This window comes from Rhinolophus sinicus, chromosome 14, assembly GCF_057876585.1.
Source record: "Rhinolophus sinicus isolate RSI-liver-muscle chromosome 14, RSI-T2T, whole genome shotgun sequence".
NCBI lineage: Eukaryota > Metazoa > Chordata > Mammalia > Chiroptera > Rhinolophidae > Rhinolophus > Rhinolophus sinicus.
The window spans coordinates 8,397,065-8,424,716 of record NC_142514.1 but is presented as its reverse complement, the minus strand read 5'-3'; the positions used below and the strand labels follow the sequence as shown (position 1 = coordinate 8,424,716).

The 27,652-nt window shown below is 41.3% G+C and overlaps 1 protein-coding gene across 12 annotated transcripts in view; it reads right to left on the bottom strand.

Moving 5' to 3' along the window:
• The window catches only part of VPS13D (vacuolar protein sorting 13 homolog D), a 236,731-nt gene that overhangs the window by 145,976 nt on the left and 63,103 nt on the right, over window positions 1-27,652 (bottom strand). For all 12 annotated transcript variants that reach the window (XM_074334033.2, XM_074334026.2, XM_074334029.2 and 9 more), the window contains 13 exons: window positions 25,955-26,165; window positions 23,748-23,919; window positions 23,449-23,561; window positions 21,481-21,693; window positions 17,659-17,924; window positions 16,376-16,509; window positions 13,968-14,123; window positions 12,617-12,824; window positions 11,144-11,218; window positions 8,650-8,856; window positions 7,338-7,427; window positions 4,854-4,994; window positions 2,304-2,426 (listed from right to left, as the gene is read on the bottom strand). In XM_074334033.2, coding sequence (XP_074190134.2) covers window positions 2,304-2,426; window positions 4,854-4,994; window positions 7,338-7,427; window positions 8,650-8,856; window positions 11,144-11,218; window positions 12,617-12,824; window positions 13,968-14,123; window positions 16,376-16,509; window positions 17,659-17,924; window positions 21,481-21,693; window positions 23,449-23,561; window positions 23,748-23,919; window positions 25,955-26,165 — 2,109 coding nt within the window. The remainder of the gene's footprint in view (window positions 1-2,303; window positions 2,427-4,853; window positions 4,995-7,337; window positions 7,428-8,649; window positions 8,857-11,143; window positions 11,219-12,616; window positions 12,825-13,967; window positions 14,124-16,375; window positions 16,510-17,658; window positions 17,925-21,480; window positions 21,694-23,448; window positions 23,562-23,747; window positions 23,920-25,954; window positions 26,166-27,652) is intronic.

The window sequence follows — 27,652 nt, the reverse complement described above, 5'->3', positions numbered from 1 at the left end:
AGGATACATCACAAAAACAGCAAGCATCATGCGGTTACAGGGTCATTCCCTTCAGTGCTTCCTAAGAGCTAAGAAGGCACCTGATAGAAAGTGAGCCAGACAGTTTTGACGCTGGCCTTTATTGGGGAGGCCATGTCAAGGAAGCATGCTGCTCTTTTCCTCAATTGGGGAAAGAAAATGTATTCAACATTCTTTTGAACAGAATGACAAGCCTTTTGAGGATTTTTAATTTAAAGCATGTATGGTCTTAAACGGCCCAGAAAAGTCGCCAACACCAATCAGTACAGATTTTAGTGCAAGTTGCTCCGTTCCGCTTGGAAAAGCAGGAGCAGTTGAATGCTAATCCCTCAGGAGACTCAAAAATTCAAGGGAAGAGTCAGCCTGTGTTCCAGGTTTCAACAGTCTGTGCTAAGTATTTACTTCACAGTAAATTATACCTCACAATATAATTATTTATATTATAAATTAAACATGGAAGTTTTTAGAATATTTATGTTTGACATTTCCATAAAATGGCCTTGTAATACAAAGCTAGTAAGCTCAGTAAGGTGCCACATCATCCAGGTTTACCTGCAGAATCTCAGCCCTTACTCTACAAGGCCAACAACTGTTATGTCAAAAGTGAGGTCATTATTTTCCTTCCCCTGCTAAAGAAAGAGTGAGAAATCAGCAGCTCCCTTAGGCTGAATTTCATATTAAGAATCTCTATTCCAAGGGCTCACATTGACACTGGCTTGACTAAAACATACAAATTTGGGGGGACAGTGACTAAATATTCATGAATAAGACCTGAAAGCCTGTGGTCAGTTCAACAAGGTTCAAATAGACCCACCTTCAAAACAAATGCCCCACAATTATTTTGGTAGATCTGTTAAAATACAATCCCATGTGGTTTACTACCACCCAGGAATTTCCAATAAGAAGAGGTTTGGAAATTTAGGTACATTCACTTATGTCTAATTGAAAAGATCACACCTTTATAAGCCTATGTAACCATAAAAATCTGTAAGTAAATAAAAATCCGGCTTTAATTTAGCAGAGGCATTTAACATAGATAAAGCAGCTTATTAACTATAAAGAAAGAGGAAAACATTTAAAAAAGTGTGAGGGAGGAGAGAGACAAAAGAAAAGCCTTCACTGGAATCCTGAAGATTAGGCCGTCCTAGCGTTCACACCCACCTCCTGGATAAATAATGTTTTTAGAAACACACTCTCTAAGACACATGACACATTACGAAGATTATTCAATTATTCAGAGTCTTCTGGGTAGACTTCCATGTTACATTCTCTTGACACACAAATTGGGAAGGTTAGGGGAGGAGCAAAAATTGAAGCTGATGATATCTGGAAAGCCCTGGCTCCTAAGCAATGACCTTGAGGCTCAGGAGCAAGAGCCTGGGATACAAAGAGCAAGCACCGCTGACCTTTCCTTGTCCCTCCTTCTAGGAGTACAAGGCAGATAGAAAGTCCATTTATACACCCTGAAGAGAGACGAACCAGTTCAAATACTTCATACACTACGAAAATCCATCTTCCCCGTGACACGTTTGCAGACCAGATGGAATATTTAAGTATTCATGAGCCATGTGAAGTCCAGCCAAGACTCCCCAAGGAAACCACACTGAAAGAGCTGGGGCTGAGTTGAATTTGAATGACAATGGCTTGTGGAACAACTAAGGACCACGCAGTAGGCCACTGCAATCTCCCCAGCTCTGAGGAAATCAGAGCTCCATGAAGCATTAAATGAGGAAAGAAAACATCGTTAACAGAGAACAAACTGACTCCTCTTTCTTCAAGAGGCTGGGTATTCAATTCTTTTATATTTTGTGAACAATACAGGGCCCCCCTTCTAACAATTTTGTCCACATGGGATCCTGCCCTCCCTCTCTTCAAGAATATATCCTAACTATCTCTAGATTGAGAAGACGGAAAAGATGTTTTTAAAAATCCAGCCCAGCAGTTCAATCAATAGGAAAGTTTTGCCGAATAAAACACAAACTGACCAACAGATGGCTGACGGATGTATACCCAGGTACACCAGCTCACATGCAATGTTACCAGAATTTAGGAATTGCCTATCACAGATCCTTTCTCTCCCACAAAGGTGAAATTAGAGCTCACATTAAAAGTATTTTGTGCCAGAAAAATGTCTCTCGTAAAGACTAAAATAGAACTATAGGACATAGTCAGAATTTCCTGTTGGTTTTTCCATAAAAATGATGGCTCTATTCGGATTTCTCAATGAAACATGGCTCCATAGGTCAGCATTGATTTAGTCAGACATCTGTAGAGAAAAATCTTACTTTGTCCAAAGCATGGAGGATCCACTGAAGAGCCCATCCAGTCTTCTGATGCGGTTGAATCGATTTCCTTGTCCTGCTTACAGTAATCTGCCATCCACGATTCCTTGGTGCTTACGTATTGGTCTAGAAAAAATTCCCCAAAGACATTATGAACAGAAGTCAAACAGACTGAAGGTTCACGTCAGATAATTTCTTTTTCCCCCCTTTCTTCTGCCTCCCTCGCCCACTCGGTTCAAGCCAGTTGTTTCTCAGTCTAGTTGGGTAGGACACAGCTCCCTGGCCCATGCTGGTGTTATGAGCCTTGCGCTTCCCCGGCTGAGGCAGTGGGTCACTGGTTGTCGGTCGGCCGCTCACAGCAGCTCACGGCAGCTCAGCAGCTCACGGCAGCTGTCACCGGCTGCCGGCCACTCACGATGGCTGCCAGCCACTCACACTGGCCACCAGCCGGCTCCTGGCAGCCCGCAGCAGCACACAGCAACCTCCGGCTGCTCATAGCAGCACAGCTCCAGGGAGAGCTGTTGTTCACAATCTTAGCTGTGGAGGATGCAGCTCACTGGCCCATATGGGAATCGAACCGGGCACCTCAGCATTAGGAGCACAGCGCTCCAACCACCTGAGCTCCCGGGCCAGCCCCAGATAATTTCAATTCAGCAAAGTAAGCTTTTGTCGAATGCCTCACTATATGCTAGCAATATGCTAGGTTCTAACGAAGTCTGTCCCGTGGAGAACCTCATACTCCACAGGAAGAAATTAATGTTAACAAAACAACCATTACCGCAAAACCATACCACAATGTGAAAGGAGCTAAAACAAAGATATAAATACAATTCTATGGGAGCACAGAACAGGGGAAGACCTCCTCTGCTTTGGCAGAAGTAGGGGGTTACACACCAAAATCCATGGGAATCTTCGGTGCAGGGATCTTTGTCCTGGGCCGTGAAGAATGAGTAGAGATTACAGTTTACCAATGGGATTGGGGCTACAGGGCCATTCCAGGCAGAGAAGAGCATATGCAAAGATTTCAAATTAAGAATGTATATGGCACAATCAGGGAACACTGAATACTTGGATGGGACTTTTGGCACAGTGTTTTGGGGTAGGAACAAAGCAAAGAGGTCTACAAAAGAGAATGACTTAGTGTATGAAGAGCATGGAATCCCACGCTAAAGGACAGGGTTAGGAGACAGAAAGACCACTTAGGAGGCTGTTAAAAAACCCACCAAATTAAAGAGGCTGACATTTAGCTGCCAATTCCCTAACCTGGTTTTACTCTTTTGAGAGAATTACAATGGGGAAAGGTAACAAAATAGTTATTACAATGTACCACACGTGGCTAAAGACCTTCTATACTAATTACGGTATTATACTTTTTTAGAACAAGAATTACTGGTTTCTAGTTTTCAGTTCCAATAGTTGGTTAGATAAATAAGATTTATTTAAACAGTAAGCAATCACAGCAATGTTTCTGGGTTTCAGCACCGTATTAGGAATAAGAAACTGAAGGTTAAAAAAAAAAAAAAAAGCTTCACCACTGACAAGAATACCTTTTGGAAGAAATTTTTAAGTAGACAGATATTCACCAAAAATATCAATAGAACTCTTGTTTGACGTAAGCTCTTATTGTAGCTTTTCAAACTTTAAACTTGCGGTGAACAGATTATATAAGAAATAACACGAGTCAAAATAATATGGAAGGATCATAAGATCAATTTACTATTACATAGGAAATGCTACTATCCAGGCAAATGAATAAAAAATATCTGATCATGTAAAACAGTGGTTTTAAAATTTGGGGACCAATACACTTATGGTCTCATTTCACTATACATTCTCTCCATTTCAGTCTGACATGAAATAAACCAAAGGATCTTCTGAAAGACTCGATCCAACACTGAAGAAACTTCACAGATAATTCCAACAATGAGTGTAAGTTTTCATAGCGAAGGTAGTCACTACCTGATTGTATGATAGTTACTCTTCTTTTAGAGGATATTTATACAAGCCTAGAGTGGTTCTGACTCACTACATTGTATCCAGGAATGTACATCTCAGTGTTGTCAAAGAAGTTTATAGAACACACACCATCAGCTTGGCAACCCTGTAACCCAATGATTTTTCAGTTAGCTCAACATGGTACTTGATGGGAACCAGTACAGGCAATTTATCCTGCAAACATAGTCAAAATTACATCTTTTATGAATTATTTTGTGAATAGCCTAAGAGAAGTGAATCTAAACCGACTTCTAGGACATTTAAAAACCCCAGTGACCAAGCATGATGGGGAAGAAGTTCGTGATGGACATTTAGGGTCCCCAAGTAGTCCAAGCTCTTGTTTCAGCATTGACAGCATTAACACAGGATGTCAACTCTGGAGCAATGGCTTGCGAAGAACCATGAGGCCATGTTAGGGTTTTTCAGGAAAACAGCCATGATGCGTAAGTGATGTCTCGAATGGGACCAAGCACTTGCTAAAAGGGGATTAACAGTCTTCCAGACAAGGGACGTATGTACAGAAATGTACCAATCTTCTAAAGGCAACTTTCCACTCACCAATTAATACTGAAGTGATATTGACATCCAAACGGGTCTTAGCCTTGGCTTGCAGCTTCAGTCGAGGAGGGTGGAGACGACTAGTTGCCTGTTGTTGCCAGGATACAGAGCATGGCCATGGCTCAATAAACGGCTCCCAGCCTAAAAGAACACAGGAAAGAAGACATCTGTTGGGCAGATACCAAGCGTTTATAGGGGAGCACTGTTCACAAATGTTCAGCCAGGGCAAACTATAGCTTAACAGCTTTCTATTTCTAATTTGATTTCACAATGAAAGCACCATCTTTAGCTACAAGGTAACCTTACAGGTGCCTGCGCTAGCTAGAGACTCTGAGTAGAAAAGCGTATATGTATCCCCTGACCATGGTCTTCCAGAGGTGAGAAGTTTACGTGCCCTCTTCTACTAAAGAGAGCAGGCAAACCTGTTTTTTTGAACCACTCAAAATGAAAAAGGAGTTTCAGGCCGAGGTTGGAAAGTAGTATCAGTGGCTGAAGTAACTATTAAATTTGGTTCTCCTGTTTACATCAAAAATCCATTGGCTAAACAGATAGGTATACTTGGAAATTAAGTTTTTTAAACTTTTTAACTTAAAACGTCATGTACAAAAACATATATGTATAGTTCAAAGAATAAAATTACTGCAAACACTCATGTACCCACTATTTAGCTTAAGCACTAGAAAATTACAAGTGCCTTTGAAGCCCGAGTGCCCCTCCCCCACCTCATTCCCCCCTTCCCACCAACCTCTCCCATCCAACTCCCGGAAACCATTAGCTGGAATCTTTAATCATTTCCTTGCTCTTCTTTATAGTTTTACCACATATGCATGCATTTCTTAAGAACTTAGTGATTAGTTTGTCCTGTTGGGGATCTTTACATAATGAAATCCAACTGCCTGTGTTCTTTTGCAAGTTTCTATTTTGCTCAACATATCTTTGAGATTCATTCATACTGATGCCATGTAGCTGTGACACATTTGTCTTCACCACTGAATAGTAACCCACTTAGAATATACCGTAATCCATCCATTCTACTGCTGAGCGACATTCACTGGATTTGTTTTATTGCTATCATGAAGAAGGCCACTATAAGCCGAGTTGTGCTCACTGCCTGGTACACACAGGCTAGAGATTCTCCCCAGTATGGACGTGGAAGAAGTATAATCCTGGGTTGTGAGTACACGTACACTCAACTTCACTGGGCCGTGTCAAATTGTTTTCCAAAGTGGTTGTACCAATTTACAATGCCAATAGGAGGAAATAAGAGTTCTATGGCTCATTTTCACCAGTACTTAGTAGTGTCACACCTAATTTTTGCCAGTCTGTTGTGTGAGAAAAATGGTATCTCACCATGATCCTTTTCAAAGCCAGTTAATTTTTAACAGTTTTCTAAATATACTCAATCAGTCATAGCTCAGGTGGTTTACCAATACAAATACAATCCAATATGTAGCACAAAATAAGTACATCACCACTTAGTGACCTGAATGTGTTCATACAAATTTCAAAGTAAACAACACTTGCTCTGAGAAAATAAATGATTCTCAGAAAAATAGCTACCACGTGTCCTGGAAGAGTTTCTCACAAATACCAAGACTTGGGCCCTTATTCTAAAGTTAAACATTTTGAACAATTATGAAATGCAATTGCTACCTTTGAGTCAATCCAGAACAGAGAGGGAAAAGGTTAAACAATATAACATTAAATGTGACATCTACTCTAGAACAATCATTCAGCAGCACAACAACAAACTGAAGCTGAATTTTCCACTGAAATCAAAGGGACAATCCCTCTGAGGTCAAAGCCTCAGATGGCATCGCAGGGCTCTGTTTACTTTGTCCACACCTACTGAAAACTCTCTGAACGTACAGTCCTTCACAGCTCAAGCGGCTCGGCCCTGGTACATGACAGTTCCTGAATGTCAGTCTGTATAGGCCCTGACCTTGGCCTTTCCGATGGCAGGAAAGAAACCTGAAAATGTCTTGAAGTATATGCAGGTTTTCTGTCTCCAGGAGAATAGCTGGCTCTGACCACCTGTGTTTTACTTTAGGGAGTAGGTACGGTAGGTTACACTTTATCAGTGACTCGGTATGCTTCTAATGAAACAAACAAGTCTGGTAGGGAGTGAGGAAGCTTGAAATTTAAAATGATTATGGGCATAAATCTCCCTTGAAATTTAGCTACTATCAGGGCCAGCCAAATGATCCTTCACTATTGAGCAATTTCATGCTCTAGAATGAGCCAAACTTCAGGACCAAAAGGAATTAACTATCGAAATTTCTATTTAAATAATTCAGTTGCAACATTATCAGATATGTTTTTAGAAAAATCTGTATCTTTTGTGCTTAAGTAGTCACTTGTTTTTAATCGTTTCCTGTCCTGCCCCACCCCCTTTTTCCCTCATGCAAAATTTATATAGAAATAGGCCCAGGGATGTATTTGTGTTATTTTTTAAATCCCACCATAATATATGCTTAAACTGACCTGACAGAGCACGGTTATAATAATCTCCAGAAAGGGTGAAGTGGGCGTAGCCTTCAGGGCTGGCTCTCACATGCTGAAGAAAGTTCAGACCTGCAATGAAAGCAAATCTTACTGCAACGCTCAGGCGGGAACAACCAAAACTTTCTTTTGCAAACAAATCCCATCAAAGCGAAGTTAGTTACAGCTAACACTGATGAGCCCGTAAGAAAGCACACAAAAATTTGATACTTGGTTCATCATGCACTTTTTTTTGCATAAATTCTGATTTTTAAAAACATTGCATTAAAATATTATTCATCTGAATTACTGAGGGTTTTGGCGCCCCTTTAAATGTTGTGACCGAGGCAAACGCCTCATTTGCCTTCCCCAGCCCCAGCACCCAGGTGTATCTGAAGTCTGTGGGAACATTAAAAATAATTTCTACCTGAATAACTGAAAAGAAGGTAGAGTGATTAAGAGTCATCATGTCCTGATGAATTTTAGCTCAAAATTGTATGCTGACCATAGAAAGGAAGAAATAGTGGTGCCCTGCAGAAAGGATACTCACGGAAATAGTCCACATACCACTTAGTTTTAATCACGTGGCCCTTGTAGTTTGCACAGGGCAAAGCCAAACCTCTACAATGTGGAAAAGATCAACTTAAATCCCCAGAACCAAATTTTTCTTGAAGGGAAAAGAGGCCAACAAGATCAAAACAAAGGAAAATCAAAATGAGATACAGCGGGAGAAGCTCCTTTACTCTGCTCAGAAGCCTCATCGACCACCACTTACAACGGTGCGACTTAGGATGAAGCACTTCTACCCACGTCCGCATTCTACTGCGGACAACTCTCAGAAGGACAGGGCTTCGCCTCCTCCCTGGCCCTAAGGAGACTCTGAGGTGAGCTTTCTAATAAGACTGTGTCTTTTATTTTCAAAGGATGTACAGGGTAGAAGCATTCTTTTCTGAACTTATCTTATAAATGCCTTTAATAACACTACAATCACTATAACCTTTATATACATTAAAAAAAAACACAAAATGGAGCGATCAGGAATTATTTAGCTAGAGCTATTAATATAACAGAAATTTTGTCAATGACAATTTCAATTATTCCCAAGCTATAGGCTGAAGGCCACATATGGCCAATAAATACACATTTCTTCAAAATACAAATAATGAAACACATATGTAAAACCACTATCTAAATGTCACCCATACTACTAAGTAGAAGAGAGCATGAATAACATTTAAAAAAAGAAAAAGCCCCAAATAATTCAGCGATCACCGAAAATCTTTTCGATGACCCTGAAAACCAGGAGAACACTCACGGGAGAAGGTGAGCTCGGCGAGAGGAACGTCACAATCCATGCAGTCATCAATGAAGCAGATGCACACACTCTCGGCTTTAATCTCCACGCCCGAGATCAGCTGTGCTGGCACCATCCCCTGGCTCTCTCTGCTGTTAGACGCCAGGGAAAGGGACTTCAGAGGTTCAGCATTCTTAAACAACCAACTGGCTGCCTTTTTCAATTGGCCTTCAAAGAAATTAAAAGGCGATCAGTCCTACCAGTTCCCACAGCTACGCAAGCAACTCAGAGGAAAGAGAGAAATAAAGAGTCAAAGGACCTTCTGGACAGCCCAAGAGAACCCTGATCCCAGATGTATTCTTAGACAGCAAAAAGAAAAAAGTGTAAAAGGAATTCTGCTTTTAAGCAATTAGAACAAGGTCCTCTTTGTTGCATGCCTTCCGCTCCAGTTGACCACACCTTCATGTTCTGGCTCAATTTGCCCCCAGAAAGCCATCCTTCCTCCTACTGTGGCATCTGCTGAAAGAGACGATCCAAACAGGTGCCGCTTGGAACTCAAGTCCTAAATCTACACTAGGTCATTTTGCATATATTGATATGGAGATTTGTAACTAGTCTCAAATGTCTTATTTTGTGCATACTTCGTTTTCTCAGCCAATCACAAATTCCTTGAGAACAGACAGCAATGAGAATTGCATGTGTGTAATATACAACTCTTAAATAACAGCTCCCTGAACACAACCAGAGTGCTAGAGCTAAAAAAGAAGTAACGAAAAGCAAAGCAATGCAACCCCCACACTTACAAATTACCGGAGGAACAGTGCTAAGTGGTTAGGGCATGGGCTCTAGAACAAGCTGGCCTGGCTTCTGATCCTGGCACTTACTTAACTAGATGTTGGATCTTGGGCAAGTTACCCGATCTCTCTGTGCCCGACAGCACCCATTTACAGAACTGACATGGGGAGGAAACAAATGAGAACGTGGGAAATTCTCAGAGCAGAGCTTGGCATATGACAAAGGCTCTAGAAACAAACATTAGTTACTATTATTGTCTTCATTATTGATAGAATGAAACCTTAGTTACTAAAGAAATAAAAATTAACAAAAATCCAAAAGGCTTGAATTGTTAAAGAGAGCGTTAAAAAATAGGAAATGCAAACATTAAGAGGTATAAAATTAATTAAACCAAAAAGCAATGATGAGTAGATCAAAACAAAACTAAAGAACATAACTAGGTCCACCTTCATTTTTTTCAGAAGGAAAAAGATAGTTAATGCAGACAACTACGTGGTAAGGCCAAGATTTTCACACATTACTTGGTCAAGAGAGTAACCTGGTACAATCTTTTTAGAAGATTTGTCAATTCATGTAAACAGCCAAAAAAATAAATCTATACCCTTTGATGCAGTACTTACAATACTATTTACACAAAGGAAATACTTAAAAGATGTGGACAAAAGTTCATACCAAAACATGTTTATTATAGAATTGTGTATAATATTGAAAGAATGCAGAGCAACTGAAAATGTTTAAGTAAATTATAATATATCCTTAAGAGGTCAATGTTTACAAATTATTTACAAAATTCTAATGAGATGGGAAGATACTAAATATGTCATAATTAAATTGTAATTATTCAATAAAATTGCATTTCAAAAAGGCTATAAAACTGTATTTACGATACAATCAATATACAAAATACTACATGCATGTAGATATATATGTGTCTATATATATATATCTACATATTCTAGAGGAATAGAAAAAGAGAACATAAACACAATTATAAAGACTGAAATAAAACACAACTTTTGCTGTATCTCTTTTTAAGCAGAAGGGGAACACAAACGGAGGTAGGGAGGTGGTGTGACGCAGCTGAAAGAACACAGACAGACCTGGCTTTGAGCCCATCCTAGCCCCTCACCAACAGATGACCTTACATAAGTTTACTGTACCCATCTGATCCGGTTTCCTCATCTGATGTGGGGATAATAATGCCTACCTCCAAGGGTTATGAGGACTCCACGAGCAGACACAGAGTCAGGCACACAGGAACTCAATACATGGCCATGACTCCCAGGATCCCCACCGTTACCACTACCCGAGTAACAGCGGCTAACATCTATAAAGCACTTGATGTGTGCCAGGCACTTTTTTTTAAGCGCTTTGTATATGTCAAACCTCCAAAGGAAGAAGTTAGTCCTCTTATCCTTATTTTACAGATAAAGAAGCACTGACTGGTACAGAGAGACTAACTTGCCCAAGTCACTAATAAGTAGCCAATAAGTGGCAGAGTCAGGATCTGAAGGAAGCCGGGCAGTCAGCTCCAGAGCCCATATTCTGATCCACCAGGAAGTACTGCTGCTGATTATTACTAACCCAAAGAAGACCACGGAGGGGCTTCAAAATACACTCCAGCTCTCAAGTCACCTTGTGGGAGGAGTAAGGGAGGAAATGGAAAAGGAATACACTATCAAGATAAAGAAGAGGTAATGGAAACACTTAGTCAAATTACCTTGACACACCAAAAGAGCTTTGCGACAATCATCCATGCTGAAGCCCAGCTCCTGTAGTCTAGCCAACTGTAACTCTAAGGGAGAAAAAGATATATGACTTTTATAAATAAATTTATGTAAATTAACCCATAGACTAATTTAAGAAAAAAAGAAAAAAATTCAGAAGCTGGTGACTAAAACATTTCATTTCTCTAGGCAAAGTAGGTTCCTCGTGGAAGACTTTTATCAAGTATACCCCGAAAATTTTAGGAGTCTTTTCCACATATTGACTGTGTTTTTAAAAGCTTAAAAATGAAACTTAGCATTATCCACACAACTTTGGAGAAAAACGCAGTTTAAAACTAAACCTTAGCATTATCCATAGAACTCTGGAAGAAACTGTAAAAGGAAATACAGGCTAGAGCAGGTTGGTATGGGGCGTTTTGTTTCTTTTTAAATTAAAAAAATTAGACAGGCATAATTATGACTTACAATTATACTTAATGACATACAGTTACACTCTGAACAATTTAATAGGGCAAAAATAAATCTGAGAAGTGAAAAAGAAGGAGAGTTGGGGCGGCCAGATGGTTCAGTTGGTTAGAGCGCGAGCTCTGAAAAACACAGTTGCCAGTTCGATTCCCACATGGGCCAGTGAGCTGTGCCCTCCACAACTAGATTGAAGACAACGAGCTGCCGCTGAGCTGCCAGAGAGGCAGCTGAATGGCTCAGTTGGTTAGAGCGTGAGCTCTCAACAACAAGGTTGCTGGTTCAATTTTCGCATGGGATGGTGGACTGCGCCCCCTGCAACTAAGATTGAAAACGGCGACTGGACTTGGAGCTGAGCTGTGCCCTCCACAACTAGATTGAAGGACAACGACTTGACTTGGAGCTGATAGGTCCTGGAAAAACACTGTTCCCCAATATTCCTCAATTAAAAAAAATTTTTTTTTTAAATATTTTATTGGGGAAGGGGAACAGGACTTTATTGGGGAACAGTGTGCACTTCCAGGACTTTTCTCCACGTCAAGTTGTTGTCCTTTCAATCTTAGTTGTGGAGGGTTCTGTTCAGCTTCAAGTTGTTGTTCTTTCAGTCTTAGTTGTGGAGGGCGCAGCTCAGTTCCAGGTCCAGTTGCCGTTGCTAGTTGCAGGGGGCGCAGCCCACCATCCCTTGCGGGAGTCGAACCGGCAACCTTGTGGTTGAGAGGACACGCTCCAACCAACAACTGAGCCATCCGGGAGCTCAGCGGCAGCTCAGCTCAAGGTGCCGTGTTCAATTTCAGTTGCAGGGGGCGCTGCCCACCATCCCTTGTGGGAGTCGAGGAATTGAACTGACAACCTTGTGGTTGAGAGCCCACTGGCCCATGTGGGAATCGAACCGGCAGCCCTTGGAGTTAGGAGCACGGAGCTCTAACCGCCTGAGCCACCGGGCCGGCCCCAAAAAAATTTTTTAAAGGAGAGTTACTGAGTGGGTTTTATAGTCAAACACCTACCTAAGACAGGATCCAAGGTACGTTTTGTCCCGTCTCTGATTTCCTCTCCAACTCGAGCCACACCAGGAAGGCAGCTACCAGGACTGGCCTCCAAGGCCACCGCGTCAGGCACTGCAGTATTGGCTTGTTCTGGGATGGATTTTGCAATGGCAAGAAATAGCTGAACATCATTATAGGAGAGTCTGATATCCAGGGCTTGTAACTGAATCTATCAAAATTAAAAAGGCGGCAGTTTTTTAAGTTGCATTTGGTTTTACATCCACACCTCCTACAGGTACAATTCCTAATGCAAGTTTTAGAAGTCTAATAGACACTACACTAAATTTCTCATTTTGAAGACTGGGAAGACCTTGAAATTAAGCACTAATAGTCATGCTAGGAGATCAAATGTTCACAAAACTGTGCCAAATAAAAAACACTAAGCTAGGAAAATTACTAAAACTAGTATTTCAGTAGGACGACTTTCATACAAGTAATCACTAAAGCAGAGGGTCAAAGAATGACTCCAGGGGAGACAGGATCTCCTGTTAGCGACATTAGTTAATCAGTTTTGCTTTGATCTATTTAATATTTTAAATCTCTGAAACAAACTGACCAACCAACAAAATCGTCTCTTCTTTATTCAAATGTAACTCTCAATGAGTCGAGTGCCACACTATTATTTCCTAAAAGCTGGTCTTCCTCAGAGATTAGCTGTACAGACACCAACACCAGACCGCTTTAAAAAATGGCATGACTGTTCGAACGTTCTGGGTATGGTGCCTTATTTATTTACTTATTTTTTAAAGGCTGAAAACCAAAATGGCTTTTCTGTCCCTTACCATCTCCTTTGGTTCAAATGGATTGATTAATAAGCATTCCCCCTCGACCAAAGAAATAAAACGCCAAATTCATAAGCCTTCCTTGCCTGGCTTCACCCTCCCTTGCTTCTACACCTTACAGCCTCCTCACTTCACTACATACCTGCTCGTTCTAGTGAGAGTTTCTTGTCTCACGTTTGCTGGGCCATTCCCGCCCGACTTCACTGCTTTCTAGCATGCTCTCTGCCTATTTACATCCTACCGCTCCACTCAGACAAGCCTTACCTTGAATTCCACTCACAATCAATATTCCCACCTACATTCTTTCTGTAAACTTTTACAGAACTTCAGGATTACACCAGACAATTAAAAGGTCTTTTATCCTCCACAAGACTGCAAGATCTTAGGACAGAGACGATGTCATTTTTTATTCTGTATTTGCTGAAGGAACGAAAATGTTGTTGGGCTCAGCACAGTAAGTAAGTAGTTCACGGGCAGGAAAGTGTTGGAGACTTCATCAATGTGTTATACAACAGATTTTTCGTCATTACCTCCAGGATAGGTGGAAAATCTTCACTGTTGAATGCATCCATCAATCCTGAACTATTCTGATAAGAAGAATTCCCCACCAGCTCCACTTGAATTTGTACTGGATCAACAATTGAAAGAGCTGTATCCTGCTCATTCCCTAGTCGGCATGAAAACACCTAGAGAATGAAATGCAATACAGCAAGAATTCATGTCTGATTTAGAAAGAGTCCAACCAGCAGCAGAAAAAGAGACTATCTCAGAAGCAATCAGCCCTATATTATCACAAGACCACTAACAACTGATGAAATAAATACTGTGAAGAGTGAGGCCGGTACTCTCACCCACTCTCACCCACTGCCATGAGCAAGCACAGTGGTTCACCATAGGAAAGGCAGTTAGACAATACATAACAAAAGGCTTAAAAGTCTCACACTCTTAGATGCAAAAATCCTATTTCTTTCTAGGAAATGGCCTAAGGAAATAATGCAAAAATTCACTGAACCATTATTTAATAGTTAAGAAAAACAATTAGGGGCAATCAAGATTGTATCATTCAATCTGTACTATCTACTCAATGGAATGTTTTGTAGCCATTTAAAAGTGATAAAAGACTATATGGAATGCAGGAAGATAGTTACAACAGGTTATGTGAAAAAGCAGCCCATTCAAATTAATACCACGCCCCAACTTTAAGGAAAGAAACATTTCAAAATGTCTATACACATTATACACGTACATGGAGGGATAGGTGATTTTTCCCTCTCCTCCCCCAATTTTATGTATTATAGTTGTTACTTTCATAATTGAAAATAAATATATGAATTACTGCAGCTGAGTACGAGGTACATTGGGGTTCATTATATTATTGTTTACTTTGTCCAAGTTCGAAATGTTCTATAATAAAACGTTTTAAAATAAATAAATTTTATTTATGAGGAGAGAGAAGGGCGGGAGGACTCCCTTCCTGGGACCAAATTACTTTGCATACTCAAGAAGAGTACAGAAGAAAGCATTCATTTTGGGCTCCCTTGCCCCACCCCCTACCCTTTTTGCTTTTTTTTCTTTTTTGGCATTTTCTAGAGCTATTGAAAAACATGTGACACCAAGGTCCTTCGCTTTATTTAAAATTAACTCATTTTGCTTTCTTTATAAATTCTCCCCCAGTGACGTATCAAGGAGGTATTAAAATTCAGACCCAATTGTGCAGCCTAAAAAACAAGATTGAAAGGAGTTTCTAGGAATCTCAAATATTTTGCCATGTAGCTTTTCTAAGACTTTGAAGCAGGAAAGTTCCATTTTCCTTTTTTCTTCAGGGGCTTCTGCTACACAAAACCCAATTGTACCTAACAGTTCATTAATCAATCACCAAGATTTTCCATTCAAAGCTGGTATTGTGGTGGCCTGGAAAGCAGATGAATTGCAATTTCATGATCAACTCACATCACACCAGCACGTAAATCCTTCCTCTCAAACTGAGGCTTCTTTACATGAGAGAAGTGGTCAAGAAGTGAAATCTCTACAGGTTTTAATCTGCTACATCTGACCAGAAGAAACATACTGTATGCAGTTGACAGTGAAAAAATAAGTTTTGCTCACTCAATCTCTGAACAATACCACTGGAAAGAACAGGGCATGAAAAGTTCAAATGTAAAGGGAAAGGAAATGATAAGTAACCCTGACCAAATACTCTAATATTATCACAAGAGGAATGTTAGCTGAGATCAGTGAATTAAGGACATTTGATAGAGATAACAATCTGCCTCATTTCCCCTTCTGTCTCCACAACCCCTGGCTTACAAAGAACCAAAGCAATTTTTGTTAACTATTGTACAACGTAATTTTCAGGCTACAAAGGCCAATCCAGTGCCAATTATCTCCTTCAGGAGATTAAATCAGGGCCTAGAGCACCACTAGCAAAGATTCACTCCTTTAGGTAGGCATGACTCCCTGGATGTGCCCTTTTACAGATCAGATATTCCTAAAAGGAAGACACATAAAATCCTTAACACCGTCTACAAACAAGTCCCCGTGACCACAAAGACCTTGGCCTTCATAGCGGTCATGGCAGGGGAAATAAGAACCACTCCTCACCTCCTCACATTTGCCAAGGAGCAGACCTGCAGAACTGCAGGACACAGCAAGGAGCCTGACTGGGTGATGGGGACTAGGAGGGTCTCCCTGAACTACTCGAGGAAGGGATGGGGTGAGAGGGACCCTCCGCACACTGTACAGCCTGACATTGGAGGACTCGATTCACAGATTACAATACCGTCATAGATCTGAGGAGAAAACGAAGAGAAGAGGGCAGGCGTCCTCCAGTTCCATTAACTCTTTGCCATAACGGAAGTTTAGGAGGTACAATTCTCTTCCAGCTGCTTTACTCTTGAGCTGAACATGTAGTATTTTGAATAACACATAGATTTCTTACCTCGATGCCAAACAAACTTCCTGAAAAAGGGCGATCGACAAACCGGGGCTTGTAGGTGAGCACTGTGGTGCCTTTGAGAATAATGGCATTGGTATCGACGCAGGAAACATCTTCCACGACCACAAACTCCGTGCCTGCAAAGGACAGCATCGTCAAGCAAGCCACCGCTGCGAAGCTGGAGAGTACCAGGATGTCGCAAGCCAGGCACTCGTTTCCACCGGGGGTTGGGGGGGGGGTACATTAACCAGTAAGATTTGCTCCCCAGGATGTCTGTCGACATTCTCCTTCAGTCATCCTGAACAAATCCTCTGCATTTGGCCAGGCACAGCTGAGCCAACAGGGCACTGCACAGGCAGAAAAGACTGGAGTGCACCCTCTCTTTGTAATATATGTTTAATCTAGGTCTCCAGGGAGGACTAACAGATATCCAGAAGCTCAGGATCATCCCTTCTCCAAAGGATGCCCTGCTTTAAAATCCCAGGAAGGAGATTCAGGTATGAATGTTGGTCAGGTAGCGCAAGACACTACATCATTTATGCAGCTGTCCAATCTGCTTTCAAAGAATATAGACCAATCTAATGTAGATTTTTCAAATTAGTACCTGCCGTTTCCTACTCATTTGTACATGGCAAGTTTACTTCGCTTTACGCACTATGTGTTTTCATCAAAAAATCATGTGTACATTGATCTTTCAAAACTAAATCAATTTAAAATGCATTGTACTGCCGGCTTCCAAGCCACCAAATAGTACACAGGGAATAATAAAAGATAACAATAAATATACAAATATCAACAGCTGTATCAGAAGAGTTCACTAGTTAACAAAAAACATAATAAATCTGTTTGCAAAGGAAAATATTCTTTTTGTAAAGAAAATAATAATCCCCTCACTTATGTACCTTCTAAACTGATATTTTCACGTGCCAAATTTGCCCAAACTCAGTAAGGCACATCTGTTGGGGCCCTGAAGATCAAACAGAAAATTGAGGCCCGATTTGACACTGGGAAAAAAGACCAGCGCCGAAGGAGTACTCAAACTGCACATGTGCATTAAGCAGGCAGAGGAGAGGGAAAAGGGACCCTGCAGCCGCAGCGTGGGCCAGAGCCAATTTGCACCTAAACCCAGAAGTCAAGAGCTTCAATGCTTGTTGGTCTGTAAAAGATTCAAATGTACAAGGGCTCTTGTCAAAAAATGAAAGACAATAGAGAAGGTCTCCGGCCAGACACATACGGAGCCTAACATTCAGACTACGAAGCAGCGACTCACACCTCCTCATGCTCACCTGTCACATTGATCTTCACCTCCAGGTGCCTTTCAGTGGACACAGGAAGGGAAGACCGCTTGGTAACTACTCCACTCTTCACAGTTTTGGGAACTATAGCAGATTCACTGCTAGAGTTACGGTGGCGAGAAGGAGTAACATTAGTTTGTTTCTTAATATCACTGGGAGTGTGGAGAAAATCATGGACTAACAGCAGCCAGTCAAATATGAGAAACACGCGGAGATTGTTGAGAACTACGGTAAAACAGGAAGAATCCTTTGTCGATCTATAAGACAGAAGACAAAAATAAAATAGGAAAGGAGAAACATATTTCATTAACTTACAAATGTATTACTCAGTTTTGGCAGGTGGTATTCCAGCATTTTCTAAACTGACAGTTGAGTCTTAATAAACTCTGAACAATGGTTTAATAAAACATTCAATGTATGTTTTCAAAAGTTACTCATATTTTTAAGCAAGAAGTAATATGCTGTGAAAACGCAGTATAGTGCAGTCCAGTGGTTCTCAACCACTTTTTGTCCCCTAGGAGACATTGGACAATGTGTGCAGACATTTTTGATTGACACCCTGGGAAGCCTACTGGCATCTAGTGGGGAGAGGCCAGGGATGCTGCTGAAGAACCCACAATGCCCAGGACAGTCTCCACACAAAAAATCATCTGACCCAAACATGTCTACAGTGCTGAGGTGGAGAAACCGTGATACAGTACAAAGAGCACAGGCTGAAAACCTGTCACAAGTTGTATCATCTTGGGTAAGTCACCTACCTTCTCGGAGCCTGTTTTCTCCCTTATAAAAATGAGAATTATTAATATCATAAGAGATAAAGCACCAGGCACAGAATAGCTGTTTGGTAAGTGTCAGTTCCCTTCCCTACAGGCTATTTCACGAAGATCAATGAGTCTCTCTTTCTTTGATGACTAGGGTCACTTCTTTATAAACACCAACTTTACACACTATACTAGACGGGTTCTCTAGCTGGAACTGACCTGAGAGTCCAGATCTTTTAACCTGAAAAGGAGGACAAATGACATTTACTGTGGGTATAACCCCAAACACCCTAGAAGAGGAGTTGGGGGGAGGGGAGGAAGAGAATGTTTGTTTTGTAGCCCCCGTTACTCCAAATTCTCTATTTGAGGTGAAAACTCAAGGAGGACTCTCAGCCTGGCTCAAACCATGGGGTGGTCAGGGGCTTATCAGACCCTATTAGTACACAGTAGGCAGAGATGGGGAGGACAGAATAAAAATGGGCTAGAAACACCTCTGTAGGGTTTTTTGGGTTGAACTTTTGTTCTATGAGCCCCAAGTGACTCTGGGGCTCTAGCTACTACGTGTACGTGGTTCCTTGCCCTGACAGCGCTCCTATTCTGGAAAAGCTGATTTGGAGACATTTGCAAGGCTGGCTGCCCTAGTCTCTTATTTCTCCTAAACCTGGCTCACTGCCTCCAGAAAAAGGGCACAATGATGTATGTCTCCTTTATACAGACACAGCATTTTTCACAGAAACACTTTACCCTTTTGTAATAGAGAAAAAATGTTGCCCTCAGTAAAATTTTTCCACCCCATTTTGAACACAGATCGTCAGAGCTATGCACTAACTGGAAAGGCAAAGTGTGTCTGATCTCTTTTCTGGAAAATATTTCAAGCCTTTAAACACTGTGAAGTGATTTATATTTGACATACAAAATCCCAACAGAAGAGCAATTCTTCTTGAGACACATAAAGCGTTCAAAAGTTCCAATCAAGAGAACATTTTAACCCTCTCACTAACAATGGTACTTTTGTTAGCAAGAACCAAGGTAAGACTTTATTATTTGACTCCAAGAAATTATATACCTTAGTATATAAACAGAATAGCATTTCAAGGCTGCTTATGATTTAAAAACAAGATAGGTGGAACAACTAGCTAATAGTTTAGGAAGCCAGATCAATAATAATAAAGCAAATCCAAAAAGAAATTGTTTCTGCAGACGGACCAAATATATGCAAGCCTCCAGTTCAAATAAACATCATCTTCAAACAAAGGAGCTGCGAAGCCCAGCCAGCCTGGCTGCAATGAGCCCGACTGCTAGAAACATGGCGGGCCTGAAGACGGTTAGAAAGGACCTGGGCTTTGCAATCAGAGGCCCAGGTGTGAGTTCTGACTACTACACTTACTAGCTGTGTGACCTGCGAAGAGGTACTTAGCCCCCTCTAAGCTTCTATTTCTGCATCTGTAAAATGGGGAGGAAGTCACCCACTTTGCAGACTTGTTGTGAGAATTAAATTAAAGGTAGGTAAAGTGCCTGGCTCACAGTAGGGCCCTAAGAGGCAATTAACACTCCTATTACTGAGCTTTTTAAAAGTGCTTACACTGATGCTGAAGTTGAATACTATTGAATGTCAACTATAATTAAATATATATACCGGGGGTGCCAAAAAATATATATACACACGACTTGTATTCATCTTTTGTTATCAGTATATATTGAGTATTACAATTTTAATACAGTTTTTTCCTTTCTTAAAATGTGTATACATTTTTTTTTGGCACCCTCTATATACAGACTCACGGGATGTGGAATACTGCATAGGGAATATGGTCAATGGAATTATAACAGCTATATACAATGTCAGAGGGGTAGTAGATTGGGGCAGGGTATCACTTTGTGAGGGGTGTAAATGACTATTACATTGTTTTGTACACCTGAAAATAAATTTTTTTTTAAAGTTTAAATGTTTACTTTGCTAAACTTCCCAAAGGCACACGGAGAGACCAAGACCTCTTCCTAAAAAATATCTCCACCCTGAGAAATTCACTGAACAGCACACTGAAATGTCAGGCATATTTAAACATGTAAATATGGGAATTATCTTGATGATTTTTCATTTTTTGCCTAACCAAATTTTACCCAGCCTTTCACTGACTGGGCTATATTCACAACACAGCTGATGACACTACGCACTAATAGATGAAATGGACGTCGGTTCCAAAGGCCTCCTTCTGGATTTGCATTGGAGGATTTCTTTAGATCAGGCCTCATTTTTCAGTTTTCAGGTCAATGCTCACTTAGGCATAAAGTCTCACAGTAGTGTACCATAAAGTAACACAAGCTACATCTAGAGTAACGCAGGCAGGCAGTACGCCAGAATTCTCATTTAATTACTACCCATACCTTATAAGGTAGGTACAGTGACTCTTTTCTATTTTATAGAAGAAGAAAATGCGGCTCAAAGAGGTTAAACAACTTGTCCTAGAACACACGGCTAGAAAGTGGTAGATCGAGGTTTTGTGCCCGGATCTGTATGATTCTAAAATAGTACATGCACCTTCCACAGACATTACTACCTCCCATAATACCCAGGAGAAAAACAATCCAGTTCAAAGAGGTTAACGCTCTTTTTACATAGAGAAGTGAGTCTGCAAGACTTCCACAGATAAATTAGTAATGCAAGTCAAAACCACTTTCCCTTCTGTTATTTCTATAGACAAAAGTCTTCTTTTTTCTCAAACGAGCACAGTTTCTTCCTTCCCCAAGTTGCTTTACATACTAAAAAAGTCTACAGACTTACAGGCAGGTTGATTTCAAGAATCTGGCTTAAAGCTAAACCTTTTTTTTTTTTTAAACAACAGAGACATCTTTTGGCCAATAGATAGAACTGCAAGGTTACAGGAACACTAAGTTAATATCCAGCATACCGCACTGATACGCCATTATCTATTTATCTTTTCAGTGGTTTCTTGGTCCTTTGATGCTCTAGAGTCGACAAGGCCTTGGACCACTGGCCACAAAGGGAAATACGTCAATAAAGAAAGGCAGAGTTAGGGTCTGGATCTGCTACCTGAAGTGCAGTTCAATCTGAATGGATCCTTGGGTCGTGCTGCTGTTCTTGGAGGGCTGAAAGATACAACTGAATACGTTTGTCATGCCAGGACTGGTCTTCTGCCCAGCGTAGCGGGTGTCAAAAGCCATCATGGAATGGGAAACCAAGTTGATGGACTTGGTTTGGTTGGAAAAGGTCTCACAGAGCAGTTTACATTTCTTGAAGTCAAATCTAAAAGCAAGCAGACAAGACATTAAACTCTTCTATTCTACAAAATTATGTGCATTCAAGATAAAAAGAACAAAAGAAGAAATATGCCTAAGTTCTACAAAGGAGAATAATTTTCATTATGAGATCTTTCACTGATTTGAACAGTGGATTTCATGTCATTGCGCCCTGTATCTTATTTTGCATTTCCAAAGAGATGGTCTTGTCCACAGGAACTTCATGAGGAGGAATCATACCACAGGTTTACCATATCCCTGGTTCATTCGCATGCTCATTTCTTGCCTGAAGTCTAAGAAGGCTGCACACTTGCAATAATCCCCACGGGATTGCTGAGGGGCCCTTCAGTCCTTCATCTGTCAACGTCTGGCCTACCTGAGGCTTCTCTCTCCAGAGTCTGCTGATTTTTTAAGTAAGACCACTATAGCTGAATGGGAACCACCAGATCAAATAATACTCTTCATTACAGAGAAATAATCTACCAGATCAAATAATACTCTTCATTACAGAGAAATAATGCAACTCATTCCCACAGGAAATGCATTTGGGACTGTATTTTCTTTTTTTAAATAATAAAGAAAGCTGCAATAAGCAACTCTTAATTCCTCAGCACACCACGACAATCCATACAGAATTACTCTACATTGGAAAAAACTAAGGCATAAAAAACAACAAAAAAAACAACAACACACTGCTAGCTAACAAGATAACAAATCTGGAGTCCCAGCTTCACTATAACATGTTCTCATCAGCTGAGTTAGATACAGAGCTGGATAGATTTGCAAGGGAAAGACAAAACAGAAGATAGAGTACTTCCATGGGGAAATTACTAGCCTTGAAGTCCTATTTTAAAATATTGAACCACTCTTCCAGCCATATCGTCTTACGCTGGTAAAAATTCTATCAGAAAAACAGGATTAATATCTGCATAACCTTACTTGGCTGTCAAGAGATCCAAATGAAAAGGCCGCCCAGTGTAAAAACACAATGCATTCTTGAAGGTTCTATACTGATTATCACAAACTCCTGGTCTACATCGACCAAGCAAATGATATAAATAAGTCACTGCAAGGTAAGCACATGTTCTTTTGAAAGGTTGCCCAAGTTGCCACTCAGCTTCTATATGTTTCTAAGTAAAAACATGGGTCCAGTATTGCCAAAGCTTCCAATTTTTTCCAAAGAAACTGAAATCCCAACTCTTTATGTGAAAACCCCCAAATTTTAAATGTTGGCCAGTGAGGTGGTCATCAGTGCTGCTCATTGCGGACTTTGGGGTCTCCCACTGTGCAGACACACAGTAAGACTACATCCTTACACACAGTAAGACTACATCCTGACTCCTTTGTGTGTGGGGGGGACCATGTTCTAGCCCCACGGGGTTTGCCAGAGCCTTTAACTGCCATTCGAGACCACTCCCTCTACAGCACCTTTGTTCTCACTGGCACGTCTGTCTGCGTTGTCAGCCGGAGTGACTGCAGTGAGCAGAGAGAGTCCGAGACCCACGGGGCACGAGGAGACAAACATCTTCACTCTTCTAAGTCACTGGTGTTTTGGACTGCCTATTACTACAGCACAGCCTAAACTATCTGGACGGACACAGCGACAAATTTAAACTTTTGAGAAGCACTGTGCACACCACAATCAGCTGAGAACCATCCCTCTGCAACCCCTGCTCTACGCTGAAGCAAAATACGGGCATTATTTATGTTACTGTTACTGTAATATTACTGTTACTAGAAAATAATAGTATTAAAGCCGTACCTGGCGAGGGAACCAGCACCTTCTTTTCCTTTCGGATCTTTCAGCTCTAGACTTACATTTACCATATCCACGAGGAAACACATGCACGTGTACACTTCTCCACTCAGAACAGTCTGGAAAAGGAAAATGCTCATCAATTCATAGCAGACGATGCCAAAGTAAAAGTGGGGTTAGACATGTCAAGACAGCAAATTTGTTCTTCCGTCTTCTTTCCCCGGATAAGTCTGAGGAATGTATGCACAGGATGACCCATCAGCTGAGACTGGGAGACTCACAGAAGAACGTACGGTCTCACTCACATGAATTCTTGGGTCTTGTAAATCGTAAGGCCGCATGAATTCCTCTACGGGCTCTCCAAGGTTGTTCTCTAATAGACCACGGATCAGCTTGTATTTGTACAGATCCAGGGAGCAGTGGACTGAGGAGAGATTGCCATGGATAGATATGTCTGGAACGGTATGACTTATTTCTCTATGAGAAAAAAAAAGGTCCCTTTCACAAATAAATCACTAACTTACAACTGACATATCTCACACCCAAATATAAGAGCTAAAGTGCACCCACCTACATTTTCAACCAGTTAGTTTTTAACTTCCAATGACAAAACTTTCACATGGCTCCGCACGAAGCAAGTTAGTACGACTGAGCGTCATTCTTCAACTGCAGAAAGCCCCTTTTCTCCCAAAACATACATTGACAAAAATCCCCAAATCTGAGTTAACCAAGTGATCTACTAATAAGGAGAAATCTCAGGAGACTCATGAATAATTTAAACATTACAGCTGGAAAAGCAATAAGGAAACGAAGACAAGCTCTTTATTTAATTCTTCAGTTTTGGTGCTAACTAAAGGAAGACATCAGAATTTCATACTGAGCCCAGATGGGACATCAGGACAAAATCTGAATTAGTCGCTTGTCTCAGCTGAGATGAGCAGGAGTAAAGTTGATTATTTCCTGGCTGAGGAAATAATACACCTCACCCCCCCACGGAAGACCTTTTTCTCGACCCTCCCAGGGGTGAAGGACCCATGAGGGGTCCTGCAGACACTACACTCTGAGTTTATAAAATAGAGGGTTAGAACGTGAAGTGAAAGAGGAATATATAAACAATTCCTTTGTACAGAAACACCTAGATGCAATACAGTGAAAAGAGACCAGTGATGCCACCAGCAAAGACAAGCTGGGGAGGGTTACCAAGTCCCCGCCTGGGTTCCTGCTTGTGTGGTGTGAGACGCTAAGAGGATACCTTGTGTTCAGTTGTCACCTTCTATCTGGCCTAACAGAGTATTATTACCTGCCCGTAAACACTGATGGAAGTGGGTAAAGTTTAGATAAGCAGAGTAGCAAAGCACATTTTGGGGGGGGAGGCATTACTTGAAAAGAAAACAAAGTGTTCCATTTCTAAATAATGAAGCTCCTCTTAAGTCTGCTAAGCCAGTAAAACCAAATACAGCCCATGCCAACCATAACTGAACGCCAGCCAGGGAGCCAGCCCTTCAGTAACAAGAATGAAATGCAAAAATCCCAGTGAGAGCAGCTAAACTGCATCATTAATCCAGACAGGAATGAAAAAGTGACCTTCGAGGACTCGCCCAAGCCCAAGGAGTGCAAAGGCCAAGGAGGGATTAAATCATGCTCCATACAAACAAGGAGACTGCTTTACAAAATGCTACAAATGAAAACCTCTTTCATGACTTTACAGCCACACCTCTTCTTTCCCTGGCGTTAAGATGCAAATGTTGCTGCTTTCTCTAACATTAATGCCCTGAATTGAAAGACATCACACACTGTACCAGCAGTTTCCCAGCGAGGCACAGGACCAGACGAGCATAAATACCACCGGGGGACCTGTTAATACACACTTGAGGCTCAGCCCTGAGAATCAGCTTCTGGCGGTCTCAGGTAACGTCTGGGAATGTTTAATCTCAAGATCTTTCCCAGCCAGATATGGAATAACAACTGAAGCAATGTTCAAAACTACAGAAAGAAGCATCTTGTGTTTTGAGGCAATTAAAAGGTAAATTAGAGCCAAACTCATTCGTCTTTGTGGAGCACTCTGAGATTGCTTCATGGGATGAAATGGGCAAAACTGTTATTCCGATTAAAGTGGAGCTCCAGGGTAAACAACAATACCAGATCCAGAATCTATTGTACTTGGAACAAATAATTCAAATGTGTCCTCGTCCAAAATGCTAAACTTATGTTCCTTCCTCTTGTTCCCAAGGCACCTGCTGTGACCCCGTTTCTAACACTGACGCCAGCACTAAAGTAGAATCATCTGCATGCCTTCCTATAGCCCGCAGCAAACTGGAAGCTCTATGGGGGCAGAAGTTTTTTCTTTCGTCACAGTAGCCCTCGTGTCTACCACATGGGAGGGATTCGATGAACATTTGTTTTACAGATGAAGAAAGAAGGGCATGCCTGCTCTCTTTTAGACTTACCTAATAGCACTCATTTCCAAATTAAGATTCTCCTTACGACAGCTATTCAGATAGAAAACACTCACTTGTCCAAATTCCTCTCCACCTGCAATTTCAGGCGACAAGGCTCAGTCAGGAGGCTCCCCCCCGTCTGTCGCACCAAATATGACGGGAAGATCAGCGCTCCACTGTTGTCGTCTGCGGCCTTAGAATATTCTCGTGGACGTCTCTCTGCAGCAAAGATGTCCATGTCTTGTAGATCCACAACAATGCAATCCAGCAGGCACACGTGCTCGTCTACATGGACCCAAGGAAAGAGAGAATGAAGAAAACGAGGCCCGGAAAGGGCTGGCCCTGAACAAAAGCACAAAGCCAAAGGAAGTTCATTCTGTCACGGGAAAATGTCTAGAACTGTCTGCCGCCGACAACTGGGTGTCTGGAAGTCCCCATTCTGGCAGAGACCTCCCTGCCCAAAGCCCCATGTGCTGGACACCTCCTGCCTGCTCTCCTCCACGCCAAGTAAACACTATGCCCCATTCCCTCAGCATCCCTCAGTGTCCTTCCCGTTGCTGTGCTGAGACATTAACTGAGGTTAATGGGGTTATGACTAAACTGACTTAACACGCATCCCTCCCCAGCATATCCAACAGGCCTCTCGTGTAGAGATACCGTTACCCAAAGGTTACAAAATCTTCCAGCAGCAAAACTCTTTTTCAAACAACAATTTCTATCACCCCGGACCTAATCCAACCCACTTTCATTCTTCCCTAGAATACCATAAACTCCTCTCCAGTATACTGACAAATATCCTTCTGGCCCTCACAAAACCATTCTGCCTACAAAATGCCAGAGTAATCCCTTAAAAAAAAAAAAAAAGAAAAACACAGAAAAAAAATGAGACCATAACATTCTCTTCCTTTATACACTTTAATGGCTACATTTAATCCAAGGATCTTTCTGTAAATCCCCAGAAGATCCTGCGTAAGCCCACTGCCTACTTTTCCAACCTGATCTTAAGCCATTCTCCACCTTGCTCACGAAGCCTCAGGCTCACTAGCCTGTTTCCCAAAAAAATGCCATGGTCTTTGCTGTCTGAACAGCCTTACCTATGGCGTCACCCTCTTCTCAGTCTCAACTGGGTCCTCTCTGTCCTTTTCGTCCCATACCGTTCTGTCTTTCGTATAACACTTCTCTTAATCTGTCAATATTTAGATGCTTATTGAATGTCTTTCTCATGTAATATGAGAACCATGTCTAACAGTGTGCTAACATACAGGAGAACAAAATACTTTAACACCTGGCATTACGCAGGCACTAAATAAATTAGTTCTTGGTTGTTTTGACTATGTTGATAACTCTGTGAAACAGATGAAAGTGCAGCTGATCTGAAAGAAGGGGGTTGAGGAGATTCCTTCGGGTTGTCACAGAATTCCAGGAAAACACAGAAGCAGTATGAAAACCACTGCTGTAATCCAGTCTTAGCCACAAACAGAGGAATTCCATAAACAAACAGCAAATCAGGAGGAGAAATATTGTTAGGAAAGAGATCTTTCTATTAAACATTGCAAATCACTTCTTAGAGGCATCCACCTCCATGTAAGGCTGGCCTTCCTCCTAACCATTGCTGTCACCATAACAACAACAGAAGACAACACACACGAGTGGCACCATGTGTGCGTCCCACTCCATGCCCCGTATAAATTGACAGGCACCATCACATGGGTTAAGAATTCAGCTCAGTGTCACTATACCATTTACTACCTATATAACTATGGGCAGGTTAA